Source organism: Prionailurus viverrinus, chromosome B1 (genome assembly GCF_022837055.1).
Source record: "Prionailurus viverrinus isolate Anna chromosome B1, UM_Priviv_1.0, whole genome shotgun sequence".
In the NCBI taxonomy this organism is placed as follows: Eukaryota; Metazoa; Chordata; class Mammalia; order Carnivora; family Felidae; genus Prionailurus; species Prionailurus viverrinus.
In genome coordinates this window covers 161,730,297-161,744,412 of record NC_062564.1, presented here as the reverse complement: position 1 = coordinate 161,744,412, position 14,116 = coordinate 161,730,297, and the positions used below count along the sequence as shown (strand labels likewise).

General features: G+C 40.2%; 2 protein-coding genes across 6 annotated transcripts in view; both read right to left on the bottom strand.

Moving 5' to 3' along the window:
* CLOCK (clock circadian regulator) overlaps positions 1–2,315 on the bottom strand; it is a 132,268-nt gene extending 129,953 nt beyond the window's left edge. For 2 of the 4 annotated variants that reach the window (XM_047854915.1, XM_047854919.1), the window contains exons 1-2: positions 1,864–1,997; positions 787–865 (exon numbers count right to left, since the gene is read on the bottom strand). The gene's annotated coding sequence lies outside the window, so the exon portion shown is untranslated. Of the gene's footprint in view, positions 1–786; positions 866–1,023; positions 1,601–1,863; positions 1,998–2,116 lie in introns of those variants that run through there. The other 2 variants (XM_047854916.1, XM_047854917.1) reach the window with 2 other exon arrangements.
* A 6,786-nt stretch (positions 2,316–9,101) lies between these two features.
* PDCL2 (phosducin like 2) overlaps positions 9,102–14,116 on the bottom strand; it is a 35,625-nt gene continuing 30,610 nt past the window's right edge. For both annotated transcript variants that reach the window (XM_047854924.1, XM_047854925.1), the window contains 2 exons: positions 12,708–12,916; positions 9,102–9,290 (listed from right to left, as the gene is read on the bottom strand). In XM_047854924.1, the coding sequence (XP_047710880.1) occupies positions 9,133–9,290; positions 12,708–12,916 (367 nt within the window). In that variant the 3' untranslated portion in view covers positions 9,102–9,132. The remainder of the gene's footprint in view (positions 9,291–12,707; positions 12,917–14,116) is intronic.

Genomic DNA, 14,116 nt, shown 5'->3' with positions numbered 1-14,116 from the left:
TCCTAAATTTTCTTTCAATGTTAGTTCATTTTTCTAAGAAATATAAAGGGAAATCATACTGAAAATGGTCAAAACCACAACAAGCAATAGAACAGAGACAGGCAGACAGACAAAACCCACATAGCAAATTATTCTGAGAAGAGGATTTTGGTTTAATCTAGTTTATGAATCTGTAACACAGCCACCAAGAGTTTTAAATACAAAGACACAGTGTGCCTCTCATTTCCCACCTCCCTTCTTCAGGTTACCGGCCCCCGCCCCCCTTATTTCTTCTCCAGTATCTTCCCAGTTTCTTTATAATGGAAGAGCAAACATAAGTATATATTCTTATTCCTTCCCCACACCTTAACACATAAAGTAGCACATTATTCACACTGTCCTACACCTTTTTGTGGGGGGTGGGGAGGGACTTTTTTCCCACTCTATAACATCTTCTGGAGATCTTTCCATGCCAGGGCACAAAAAGCTTCCTCATTCTTTCTCTCATAACTGATCATGACTAGTTTTACCACAACTTTCATCTGTCTTCTTCTGGCTAACCTTTAATGACATTCTGTTCATTCAACTACATAATACCTGAGTTAGTTTCCTTCCCCCAACAAAATTTTAAAACAAACCAGATTTGAGGTTCCCAAGGGATAGCTTTCAAGAAGCCAATTCGTTAGCTAAATTATATCCTTTTTAAAACGTTTGTTTTTGAAGCAGGTGAAGGAACAAACACTCCACAATTCTTTATCCCTAAAAATAAAGCTACAAATTAGAATGCAATCTTCCAAGTGAAATTACCTTTTTTTTGATCTGGGGGACCAGCATAATAGTCATATCAACAATGACTGTAAAACTTTCTTCTTGTGCTTTTCTTTCACTGTAAAAAAAAAAAAAAAATCAATGTTTTCAAGGCTAATAAGCCTTGAAGTCCTTTAGCCCGGTATCCTAATAGCAAGAAACAACCACTGATTCGATCTTTCATCCGACAGGTCAGAGACCGAGCCATTTATCTTACTGGATCCTGCTCACTATTACCATCAACAGGACGACTTCTACACCAGCGAAAACACTCTGAAGAATGTAAGCTCTGCAGCGCTACGTGTTGGAAATTACACACCGGGGGCCAGAGCGCAGGACCAGCTACACACAGACTACAGCTTCTCGGGCGGAAAGGGATCTAGAACAGCCAGCTGCGGTGGTGACAAGGCGCAGGGAGGCGCGGGGAGGCGCGGGTCGCCAGAAAGAAGACCTGGCGCAGCGCCTCGAGCGCCCGAACCCGCGCAGTTGCCCGAGCCGGACGCGCGGAGCCGCGCGCTCCCCGGGAACCGAGCCCCGGAACCACGACCACTAACGGAACCAGCCCACGGGCGGCGGCCGCCGCTCGGACTGCGGACCGCGGCGCGCGGGCCGGCAGGGCGGGGGTTCCCCGGAGGAGCTGGCCGCCCCGGCGCCCCATTGGGCGCCGCTCCAAACGTGCCCGAGTTGTGACAGGAATAAAGTGGGTCACAAGGCCTAGCGGGTCCCCAGCGAAAGCCCTCTCTGCACCGCGTCTCCGGCTTTCCCGGCCGCCCTGCCGCTGGAATGGGCCCCAGCCCCGGGGCGCGCTCTAGCCACCTGGCCCCACCGTGCACCCCAATCCCGCCCCTGCCCCGCAGGTAACCCCAGCAGCCCAGAGGGCCCCTCAGCTAGGGTGCGACTCCACCCCAACTCCCGGGAAAAGGCACACTAGGGCGATAAGCAAAACTTGGGCTTTAGCTCCCGCCTTCCCCTCCCTTGGCCGCCGCCCCCCCGGCCACACACACACACACACACACACACACACACGCACGCACACACATACCGCCCCCCGCTCCCTCCCCTTCCCCGCGCTCTCACCGTGTAGCTTGCGGCGGCTCCGGCTTCTTCCCTCCCCCACCCTGGAGTCTGGCTGCGGTGACTCGGAACCACTAACCCGGCAGCGTCCAGGAGACACCGCGGCTCCAGCACAAGCAGCACCTGGGGTTGTGAGTAGCGCCCCCCACCCACCTCCAAAAAATTCACCGCTACTGCCGCCCGCTCCTCCCCCTCCCTTCTCCTCCCCTCCTCCACCGGCACTAGGAGCACGCATGCGCCGCCGAGGCAAGCCTACCGACGGACTTCAGGCCCCGGGCCCACCCGGTGGGACGCCACTCATCAAGAGCGCGCACGCGTCGGCGGCCAGATTTCCTTCGCGCTCTCACTCTCGGGGGTTTCCTTTTTAAGCCGGTAGCCGCAAACCTAGTCTGTGATTGCGCTCCCTGCCAGCGCATGCGTCGTCAGTGACCCTCGCGGGCTCCGACCGCCGGCGCTCGGAGTTTGCCCCTCCCCTCACTCTCCCTTTCCCCGGCGCAACTCGGTGCGCATGCGACTTGCCCCGTTAGGCAGCGCCGAGCCGCGGAGGGGATCCCGGGCGCCGAGGAGACTCCGGCTCCCTTGAGCCGTGCGTCTGCGCCGTCCGCGGAGGGAGACCGGTATTTCCTCGGCGCCCCCTACTCCGCACTCGTTACTGGAAAGCTGGGGAGGCGGGGCCTGGTCGGATCCGGGGAATCGTTGGCATTAGGTCCGGGCGGCTTTGGCTTTCGCCTATGGCAGGGAGCGAGGAGGTGGAGGGAGAGCTTCTTGCTGGATGAGGCATCCGGGGGTGCAAAAGGAGACCCTCTCCCTTTTAAAAAGCAAATCACTTTGCCAACAACGCCAGGGAAGATTTTCCGGGTGTTGGCAGGCGGAAGACTTTTTTCATTCACCAGCGGCATCACTCGTGTTTCCTCTCTTGGGGCTGGGAGAGGTTGTTTGCGAAGGTGGATGGACATCCAGAGACATCTTTTTCTTCTCTCTGGAAGGAGCAAGGCTTGTGTTTCTTATTGGTGGGTGGGCCTGCGGAGACCGGATATGCGCCAGTGGCTGGAGGAGGGAGGTAAAAGAAGGTCAAGATGTGTTCCTTCGGAGTTTTTCACCTGGCCTTAAAAACCTGGTGACAGTATAATGGCAGATGAGGGATGAAGCAGTGAGGATACACCAGGACCTAATCTGCACGGCTTCCCTTATTAGAAAAGCATGTGAATACTTCCTACTTACTTTAGGGGAAATTCTTCCATTGATGCTTATAACACACTTGGTCCATATGGGAAAGCACGTTTCAGTAGTTGTCAATGATTGGAAAAGAAGTCTTTACAGCCCTAATTCCTAGTATTTTTCATGTTTTAGTGAATGTCTTTTGGATTTACAATAGAAACCATCTTCTTGTTTCAAAATTGCTCCCTTCATGGTAACATTCATCTCAGTAAGCATTTATGATTCTTGCAGAAAAAGAAAAAGAACATCAAAATTGGGGAACTTACCCTGATCCTTCACCTGAGGATTTTAACCACTCCATCATATAGCAGACATTTTTGCCTGTTAAATATTCATTTTCTATTCCAATAATTCCTCTTGGAGAACTATTCACTCAGTCCATTATGGCTGGGGCAGTGAAGGAAGGAAGCCAGTGAAGGAAGCATATTTGAGTTGATCTTCTGCCTTAGGCTGGAGTTACCAAGTAGGGTGCTCTCTCTGCCAATGGATTTAAATCTGGAAAAATGAAGGCCTGAAGCCATCTTTCCACTCATGGATTATTCTAAGAAAGAAGGCAACGTGGAAAAAAGCGGATTCAAAGATGGAGATTTGGCCTTGTTAGCATTTAATGCCCTGAACCCAACGTGGGCCAGATAACTGGAAATTTCAGTTAAATTAGTTCTTTCATGTGTCTGTTTTATTGCTTAAACTAGTGAGAGGTTTTCTGTCACTTGCTATCATGAATCCTAAAGGATGCTGGTAGTAGGAGAGCAGGCAAGGTTAATAATATGGATAAGGTAGGTTGCAGCCAGACCAGAGGGTTTGCATGCTTCCCCTATGACATGGATGTTTATATTCTAGAGAAAGTGATCCCTCCTCAGATTCTACCTCATCTAGAACTCCTATCTTCAAAAACACCTTTGCCCTTTTAATGGTTCCATTATACTCTTAGTCACTAGTATCAAATCACGTTCATCTTTGACTCCTTCCTCTCTCATTTTCTGTATTTAATCATTTACCAAGACCAATTGATAATCCTCTTTTTTTCTGCTCAGTCCTCTGCCACTGCTTGAACATTTCCCCAGTTCAGTTCACAGTTTATCTGTTCTCCCCATATTCTCTCCAAGAAGAAAACTGAATCAGATATTTCTAATAACTTTTCCAACTTCTAGATTCTACTTTTCCCTAAGAAAAATCCTGCTTCATAGTTTCACAGATCCTAAACAACAATTTATGTAATTTAAATATTCTGTTAATTCTTTGTCATATACCTTGCTGTTACTTAAACAGCATTTCCAGCACCCTTTCCAACTGATTCTCCTAGTTGATGTCTTGATAGAGACAATATAATTTAGTTGTTAAGAGTACAAAATTGGAAACTAAAACTGCTGGATTGAAATCCCAACCCACCACTTAATATCTACATGACTTTGAGCAAGTTATTTCTCTGTTCTTCACATTCCTCATCTGTAAAATGAGGATAGTAGCAAACCTGTCTCATGGGATAATTGAGATACAGAAAATAGATGTAAGGGTGTGTGTGTGTGTAATAGTACCTGGTACATAAGAGATCCCACGTAGGCGTTGGCTATTACAAATGATATTCCCTTCTGTATGATTCTTACATCTCTTGCTCAAGTCCTCCCCCTAGTTCTTGGGTCCCATCAGTTACAAAGTCCTGTCTATCCTTTCATTGGCATTCCTAGTTTCACCACCATAGTTTAAGGTAAACTGGAACACAGGAAATTTAAGATATGCATAATAGGGAATATAAGAAAAGTTTGTGGCATTTTTTTTAAAGAAATCTCCATGGGTTAGCCAATTTCTAATATTGTTTCTAGATCCTTTAAAATAGAAGGCAGTACAATAATATGAGGTGGTGATAATAGACTTTGTAGTCAAAGGTCTGGACTTAAATCCTGAACAGTTCTAAAGAGACATTGAACAAGTTAAGAGAATTTGTCTGAGGTTCAGAGCGTTTATCTGTAAACATAGAAGAATAAGCATCTCAGAGAATTGTGATGATCAAATGTAAATTATAAACTGCTACATAAAGGTTTAGTAGTAAGGATGATGGTTTTAGATGTTTACAATTTGTTGCTGGAAACCTAGGAATGGTTGAAATGACTCATCAATTTTGTTGTTTTTTTTTTTAATAGTAACTTTTAAAAAAATTTAAAAAAAAATTTTTTTTTTGAGAGAGAGAAAGAGAGTGAGCAGGGGAGGGGCAGTGGGAGAGGGAGACACAATCCAAAGCAGGCTCTAGGATCTGAGCTGTCAGCACAGAACCTGATGCAGGGCTCAAACTCACAAAACCTGAGATCATGACCTGAGCTGAAGTCGGATGCTTAACCAACTGAGCCACCCAGTTCAGCCGCCCCTGAAATGACTCATAAATTTGTAACTCCAGCCTACACCTCTCCTTTGGGCTCCATACACTTATGTCCAATTGCCTACCTGATGTCTCCTCTTGGGTATCTCAAATATCTTGCGTGCCCCCTTCAATCTGTTCTGTACAGAGCAGCATGAATATTCTTTTGGAAATAAGAATGAAATCGTATGCTCCTACTTGAAACCCTTTTGCTTCCCGTTCCATTCATACTCCTAATCATGGTCATAACACCCGGTTTGATCTAGCCCTTGCTATATCTCCAAACTTAGGTTCTTCATTTTTTACTTTTCCCATAACACTCCCCACCTAGAAACTGCCTTTAGTTCCTTGCTAATCTCTCTCTGTTCTCAGGCTTTGGCACATGCTGTGCCCTTGCTTGGACTACCCTCCTACCTTTTCTCGTGGCTGGCTCCTCCTCAGTCTTCATGTCTCAAAAATCTAACTACCCTATTTAAGTAGGTCTCCTATGTCTCACCTCCTCCCTCCCCCACAGAGTACCCACAGTTACCGTCTATTGTTGTGCCCACTCTTTCCTCAATGATACTTAAGTTACATGTATGTTTGACTTTTGTTTTTAACTAACAACTCCACCACTACATGGCACTATGAACTATGTGCTTCCTCCACCACTGAATTTGGAGCATCTATTTCAGTGCCTGAGGTGAATGAATAAACAGATGAATGAATAAATGAGATAAAAGGAATAACATGCTAGTAATAAGTTTTTAGGATCTTCTTTATATCCTAGATTATGACGGCAGGCAGATTATAATGTTGTGAGGAACTAGCCTTAGGGGCACCTGGGTGGCTCAGTCAGTTAAGCGTCAGACTCTTAATTTCAGCTCAGGTCACAATTTCACGGTTTGTGAGATTGAGACCCACGTCAGGCTCTGTGCTGACAGCATGGAGCCTGCTTGGGATTCTCTCTTTGTCCTTCTCTCTCTGCCCCTCCCCTGCACATGCACGCTCTCTCTCCCTCTCAAAAATAAATAAAAATAAATTAAAAAAAAAAAAAAAGAATTAGCCTTCATAATGTTAATAATGTGTTTTAAAGTACAAAGGGGAGATAAACTGAAATCAAGTAATGAAATTGATAACAACTCTTAATGACCAAAAATGTGGAGAAAGAGTTCAAGAATGCACTCAAGATGTCTTAAAGGGGTTTGCTGTCCAACTGCTCAATCACCTAAGGATCTCGTTAAAATAAAACTTCCAATTTGGTTAGTCTGGGATGGGGCCTGAGATTCTGCACTTCTAACTAGCCTCCAGGAATGCTGCAAATTCCAGGACCACACTTTGACAAACAAGGCACTGTAAAGTAGGGGAAGGGAATTTCAACAGAGCATGGTTGGCAGGCAGGAAGGAATAGAGAAAAATATTAGGTTGGGATATATGCAATACCTATTTTTTTTGTAGGTCCAAAACTGTTGGATGTTGGCAATTAAAAAAAATAAAATAAAAATCCACTCAATAAAATGGGAAACAATTATAAATAATTTATCCACCTTCTGACAAACATTTTATACCTTACTTAAATGAGAATGTAAATGAAATAGCATATGGACGTAGTACTGACCTGGGATGGCCGCCATGAGTACTTGCCAGAAGAATGTGTGGGTGTGGGTGTGGGCATGTGCACATCGTTTGAAAAAGACTGTGACTGGAATCACAACCAGCCACTTAAAACATGCTATAATTTTATGATTTTTACAAATATGAAAGTCTTCATGAACTGTTCTTGTGGAAAAATAACTTACCGCCACCTGGTGGATTTGAGTTAAGATCTTATTAAAAGGGAAATCTATCTTTTTAATTCAGGTATCTTAAATACTACTAATACTTCTTCTATTAATTTTAACTTAAAGAAAATAGATAAATATGTATTTACTATACAAAAAAAGATTACATTTAGGAGGACTTTTTGCATTTGGTTTTAACTGGAGATACGATAATGTTCATATTTATATGCATTACATAGTGTTAAAATTACATTTTAACTTTATAATATGGCTTTTCATTCACACAATTTTATTATCCTAATTAAAAATGTATCCATGAATTTGTTAAAGAGAATTGCAGCAGTTGGGTCGTATATGTAATTATTTCTGTTACATGTGTGCACAATGTTACAAAAAAAAACACGGCACAATAAAAAAAACCCATTGTGTGCAACCCTCAACTTTCCCTCCCTTCATCCCAAGATGTATGTTTTTTCAAAAGCCCTTCTGAGCTACCTCAGAAGAAAGGGATCTCCCTGATCCTTTGCAAAATTAGATCATTTGATTTTATTCTACCTGTTAACCCAATTCAAATCTGTATTTAACTTTCCTCCCACTTCCTCATTCTCTGAGCCTCTGTGATTCCTACTTCCTCCACCCCCAAGAGCAGCAGACTCTTTTCTTGACTCCGTGTTAAACTGTCTCAATTCTTACCAATTTATTTTTGTAATTTAATCATTCAAACTTAGCCTAGATTGTCTCACAAACATCAGTGAACATCCACAATCAGAATGATGGGTCCTTAATACAAAGTAGAATAATAAAATCTGTCATTGAACATTGTATTCTGAATTTACCACTCTTTTCTCTGAAAATGCTGTTCATTATTAAGCCAAGATAAAACATCCTGTAAGTCTTCTGCAATGTCCTAATATTATATATTTTTCCATGATGAATTCTTCTGTGATTACTATTAAAACATAGGCAAGTCTCACATATATTTTTCTCATTTCTCCTCATTTAGAAACTTTACTTATCATCTGATAAGTAAAGTTCTACTGATTCTATCATCTATCAGTGAGAGTACTTAGTAATTTTCTAACTTTGTAACAGAACTATTAAAAACAATAATCATGAGTGGAGATGTTTCTTATGTACTTTTCAGAATCCTTAAATTGCGTTTTTCTATTGAGTGGTTAATTTTTTTTTTTTTTTTTTTTTAGTGTTTATTTTTGAGAGAGAGAGAGACAGACAGACAGAGGGCAAGCAAGGGAGGGGCAGAGAGAGAAGGAGACACAGAATCGGAAGCCGGCTCCAGGATCTGAGCTGTCAGCACAGAGCCCGATGTGGGGCTTGAACCCACAAACTGTGAGATCATGGCCTAAGCTGGAGTCAGACACTTAACCGACTGAGCCATTCAGGAGCACAAGTGGTTAATTTTTTTAACAGCTAAGAGATCTCAAAGAAAAAGTATATAGTTACAAATTTAAGTATTTTCACTCAAGGCCCCTAAGTAATAAACTTTAAAATCTCTCAATGTAGGGGTGCCTGGCTGGCTTAGTAGAGCATGTGACTCTTGATATCAGGGTCTGAGTTCAAGCCCCACACTGGGTGTAGAGCCTACTTAAAAAATATTTAATAATAAAAATTTAAAAATAAAAATAAAAGCTATTGATGTAATTGAAATGAAATTTAAGGTCATCTTTCATTATTTTTATTCATAGGCCTCTTTGGGGGTAAGCAACACAGAGGACTTGTGGGTCAAAAAAAGGATAAACCACAGGGTCCAGTACAAATTCTGGCTTTGTTGGAGGCAATAAATTCTGAAATACCTGAAAGTTTTTGAAATGATATATAAGCTATAATTCTAATATAAAAATAAAACAAATCTATAAATTTTCTGATCTCTATAAAGGCATTGACAAAACAGTATATAGATACTTTGAAGCTATTTATTAAATATTTCTATTTGGTATCATCATTATCACTGCTTGAACTATTAGTGTCATCATAAAGAGAAGTGTTTCTAATTGAAGATACCATGACATCTACAATGCCTTTTTTGGGGTTTTCTTCTAAATCAGTCTGTATCGCTCCAACTTCTGCTAATTTCCATTCAAGTTCTGCAATAAATAACCCATCATTAAATCAGATAAAAATCTTGGAAAATAAAAAGAATTTCTCATCTATATGAAACAGTAGTTGATGCTAATAAAAAATTAATGTGTATATTTAGATACATTTAGAACTGAGTGACTGTGAAAGGACTACAATATCAAAATACACATTGGATACAGCAAAGTTATACTTAAAGGGAGAAATTACGGCTAAGATGTTTATTTTAAATTGACCCTAAATAAGTGGCTTAAAATTTTAAATCAAGAAGCTAGGAAAAGAACAATAAAGTAACCCCCCCCCAAAAAAAAACTGAAAGAGGAATATAATGAAGACTTTAGCAAAAGTAGAAAAAAATCAGTATATGTGACCAACAAAATCAAAAGCTGGTTCTTTGAGGAAACTAATAGACATACCTCAGGCAAAAATGACCACAAAAGGGAAAAAAATAAATTCATATAAAGAATTTACATGGGACATAGTCAGGGTAAAGATTCTAATATGGCTACGAGACTATGAAAAACTTATGCCAACACATTTGAAAACTTTAATGGAAAAATTTTAATAAAAATATGAATACCAAAAATATATCTGAGAGAAACCAAAAGAATTTAACTGATAGCCAAAAACCCCAATCCCTGAAAATTCATCATTTTGTTAAATTTATTCCTAAGTACTGTATAGACAAACAGAATATTTATGAAGCAAATTATAAAACACACTCTTGAGGAAAATTATAAAATATGTTACAAAATGTGATATATATATCTGTGAGGAAAATTACAAAAACCATAAAGGACCAAAATAAATGATGAGATCTATCTCATTCATGGGTAGGAACATTCACTGTTATTGGATATCAAGTCTCCCAACAATCTATAAATATGATTCTAATAATCAACAGAATTTTTCACATAAGTTGACTAACTCCAACATCTACATGAAATTTTGAAAAAGACTTGCCCTACTAGAGACAACTAGGTTGTTATAAAGCTATAGTAATAAACATAGTGCTGTGTTGAGACAAATAGTAGAGGTGTATTAGAGACTTCAGAAATACATTGAAGCATTTTGGGAACCATGAAAAATGACATTAGGAAACATTAAAAATCAGTGGAGAAAACACCTCACATATATTAGAATGGTACTATGCAAAACACACACACACACACACACACACACACACAGAAAACAACAGATGTTGGCAAGGATGTGGACGAATTGGAACTCCTCTGCCCTGTTGGTGGCAGTGTAAGATGGGGCAGCCACTGTGCAAAACACTATGCTATTTCTCAAAAACTTAAAATAGAATTACTATATAATCCAGCAATTCAACTTCTGAATAAATACCCAAAAGAATTGAAGGCAGGGACTAGAACAGATTATTTTTGTACATTTACATTCATAGCAGCATGATTCATAATGGCCAAAGAGTAGAAGCAACCCAAGTGCCCATGGACAGATGAATGGATAAACAAAACGTGGTCTAAACATAAAATGGAATATTATTCAGCCTTAAAAAGGAAGGAAATTCTGACAAATGCTGTAATATGAATGAACCTTAAGGACATTATGCTAAGTGAAATAAGCCAGTCACAAAGGGACAACTACTGTATCATGCATTTATATGAGGTACTGAGAGTAGCCAAATTCATAGAATCAGAAAGTGGACGGTGGTTGCCAAGACTAGAGGAAAAGGGAAATGAAGGGGGCTGTTGTTCAGTGGGTATAGAGTTGCAGTTATGCAAGATAAAAAGTTCTAGAGATGGATGATGGTAATGGTTGCACAACAGTGTGAATGTACTTAATGACACTGAACTATATACCTAAAAATGGCTCAATAAATAAGTCCTGGGGATGTAATGTACAGCATAGTAACTACAATTAATAATACTGTATTGTATATTTTAAAAATTGTTAAGATAAATGGATACATTTCATGTTATGTGCATTTTACAATGATTTTTTAAAAATGTTTATACACACACAAAAAAACCCCCAAAAAACAAAAAAAACACAGATGAGATAACATACTACTCATGACAGTGATTGCCTCCAGGGAGACAGGGAGGAGAATGGGACTAGGAATGAAAATCTAGGTAACTTCCACTATATCTATAATGTTTATTTGAGCAACAAAGAAACAACTCAAGCAAACATGAATAAATGTTCACATTTGTTATTTTTGGCAGTAATTGATTACATGAATGTTTACTATATTATTGTTTGTACTCTTATGTATTAATTTCTTTTATTTTTTTTAACATTTATTTATTTTTGAGAGATAGTACAAGGAGGGAGACACAGAATCCAAAGCAGGGCTCCAGACTCTGAGCTGTCAGCGCAGAGCCCGATGCAGGGCTCAAACTCACAAACTGTGAGATCATGACCTGAGCCGAAGTTGGTGGCCCAACCAACTGAGCCACCCAGGTGCCCCTGTATTAATTTCTTTCAAATTAAAGGGATAAGGTCCAATGACTTTAACATGATGGTGTGAGAAAAAGATTTTAATAAAATAGAATTAAAGCAGTTCTAAGAAATGACTAGATATGGCCTTAGAAGTAGGTTAGGAAGTGGGTGCCTGGGTGGCTCAGTCAGTTAAGCATCGGACTTTGGCTCAGGTCATGATCTCATGATCTGTGAGCTGCAGCCCTGCGTCAGGTTCTCAGGGCCTGGAGCCTGTTTCAGATTCTGTGTCTCCCTCTTTCTCTGCCCCTCTCCTGCTCATGCTCTGTCTCTCTCTAAAAAAAATAAAACATTTTTTAAAAGTAGGTTAGGAAATAAAAATTCTTAAAGAAGATAAAATTATAAAGTATTGTGCTGTGTACAATGGAAAAGAAAATAAAGGGAATTGATTAACAAAATTGGATAGTATGTGCATAAGTGAAAAATACATTAAGAAAATACGCTACAGAAATTTCGTAGAGAAGAGGAAGACAAGATTATGAGTTGGTCCAAAATCACACAATGAGCAAAATGGAAATCTAGGAAAACCACGAAGGAATAGGGCATGGAAGGAAGAATAAAGAATGGTGGGGTATTTTGGGTATAGGGAAGGAGTATGAGACAAAGAATAAAGGCACAAATGAGTGAGGTATGTCTGTGGTAGTGACTGAAGACCAGCCTGGCTGGAACAGAAACTAGAAAGCACTGGAGAAATATAGCTGGATAGGTGGGCTGAAATGCTCAAGCAGAAGATTTTGTATTTTTAACTGATTTGACACAAGGACCTATTAAGGACTTAAGCAAGTGGATGTTATAACAAGAGTATTATTGAGGAAAATTAATCTGGAGACATAGAAGAAGACACCAGAAGCTAGAGGAAAAAAACCTTATGTTTTATGAAAATAAACTTTCATGTTACTTGTTAATTTGTGGAAGTTTTCACCTGTTTTTAATAAACATTTTAAAACTAATATCATTACCTTCTAGCTTGAGATTTATCCCTCCACATTCTATAATTCCAATGAATTTGCCTTCTATCTGACCGTTTTTATAAACAAAAATTGTTGGTAAACAATTGTCATGGTAGTGTTGAATACAACTATTCACGATGGCTTTAACAAATTTCGTTTCTGGAAACTTTCTTGCTAGAAGACTAAGATGCTGGTTAACCAACAAACACATTGGGATGCTAAAAAGAAAAATAATACACAATATCTTTAAAAACAGACTACTTATCTCAATCTAATGAAGTAAGTGAAACATCTTCATGACAAAAATATAGCTTTGGATATTCTTTTAATGTAACAGCATATCAACTTTAATTCTCTACTATTACCTTTAATGAGTATGAACCAACTGCAAAGTCCTCCCATATTAATTACAAACACAATTACAGCCTGGGAGTGAAGCTTGCTGCCATGGGAATTTGATGCCTAACTAAGGCTAACCACATGTGACTTAGCATCAATTTAATCAAGCCAGTTCCTACTTTATAGGACCCAGGGGGGAAAAAAAAGCACACTTCTAGGGAATCCTTGGCAATTCTAAGTTTAAACAAGAAGTTCCAACTCTTTTGACCGCCTTAGGCTTATTTCCACAGGAGATTATCACATCCAAACTGTCTTATCTCAAACTTCCTTGAATTTCTTGACTCGAACATAACTTCACCCACACTTTTCTTTGACATCCCACTCCATGCAGCATGCTGTTCCCTATTATCCAGAACTATTCCCTATCAGATATTTAAGGGGCACCTGGCTGGCTCAGTCAGAAGATCATGCGACTCTTAATCTTGGGGTTGTGAGTTGAAGCCCCACCTTGGGTATAGAGATTACTAAAAATAAATAAATTTTCCAAAAACATTGATTGGAACTGTAACCAGAACCTGCAATTCTTCTAGCTCTATCACTTCACTCCCATTATACCCACTCTTCAGCCTCTTTTCTCTATCACTCACAGCTTTATCAAACTGTTTCAGAGTTACTCCTTTACTTTATCCCATACGCCTTCCATTTCCTGTGGGACCTTTCTCTGCTTGTTATTCTGCCCTCTTTTTTCCTGTTTTTTTTTTTCAGTCTTCTCCACTTTCTTTTTCTTTCTTCTTCTTAATCTATTTTGAGAGAGAGGGAGAGCGAGAGAGTTGGAGAGGGGCAGAGAGAGAGGGAGAGAGAGAGAATCCCAAGCAGGCTCTGTACTGTCAGCGCAGAGCCCAACTCAGGGTTCAAACTCATGAACTGAGATCATGACCTGAGCCGAAACCAAGAGTTGGATGCTTAACCTACTGAGCCACCCAGGCACCCCCAGTCTTCTCCACTTTCTATAAATATATTCAAGTTACTAATTTTTTTTTAGACTTCCTTACAACTCTGTCTTCTTCAGATAGCTATTC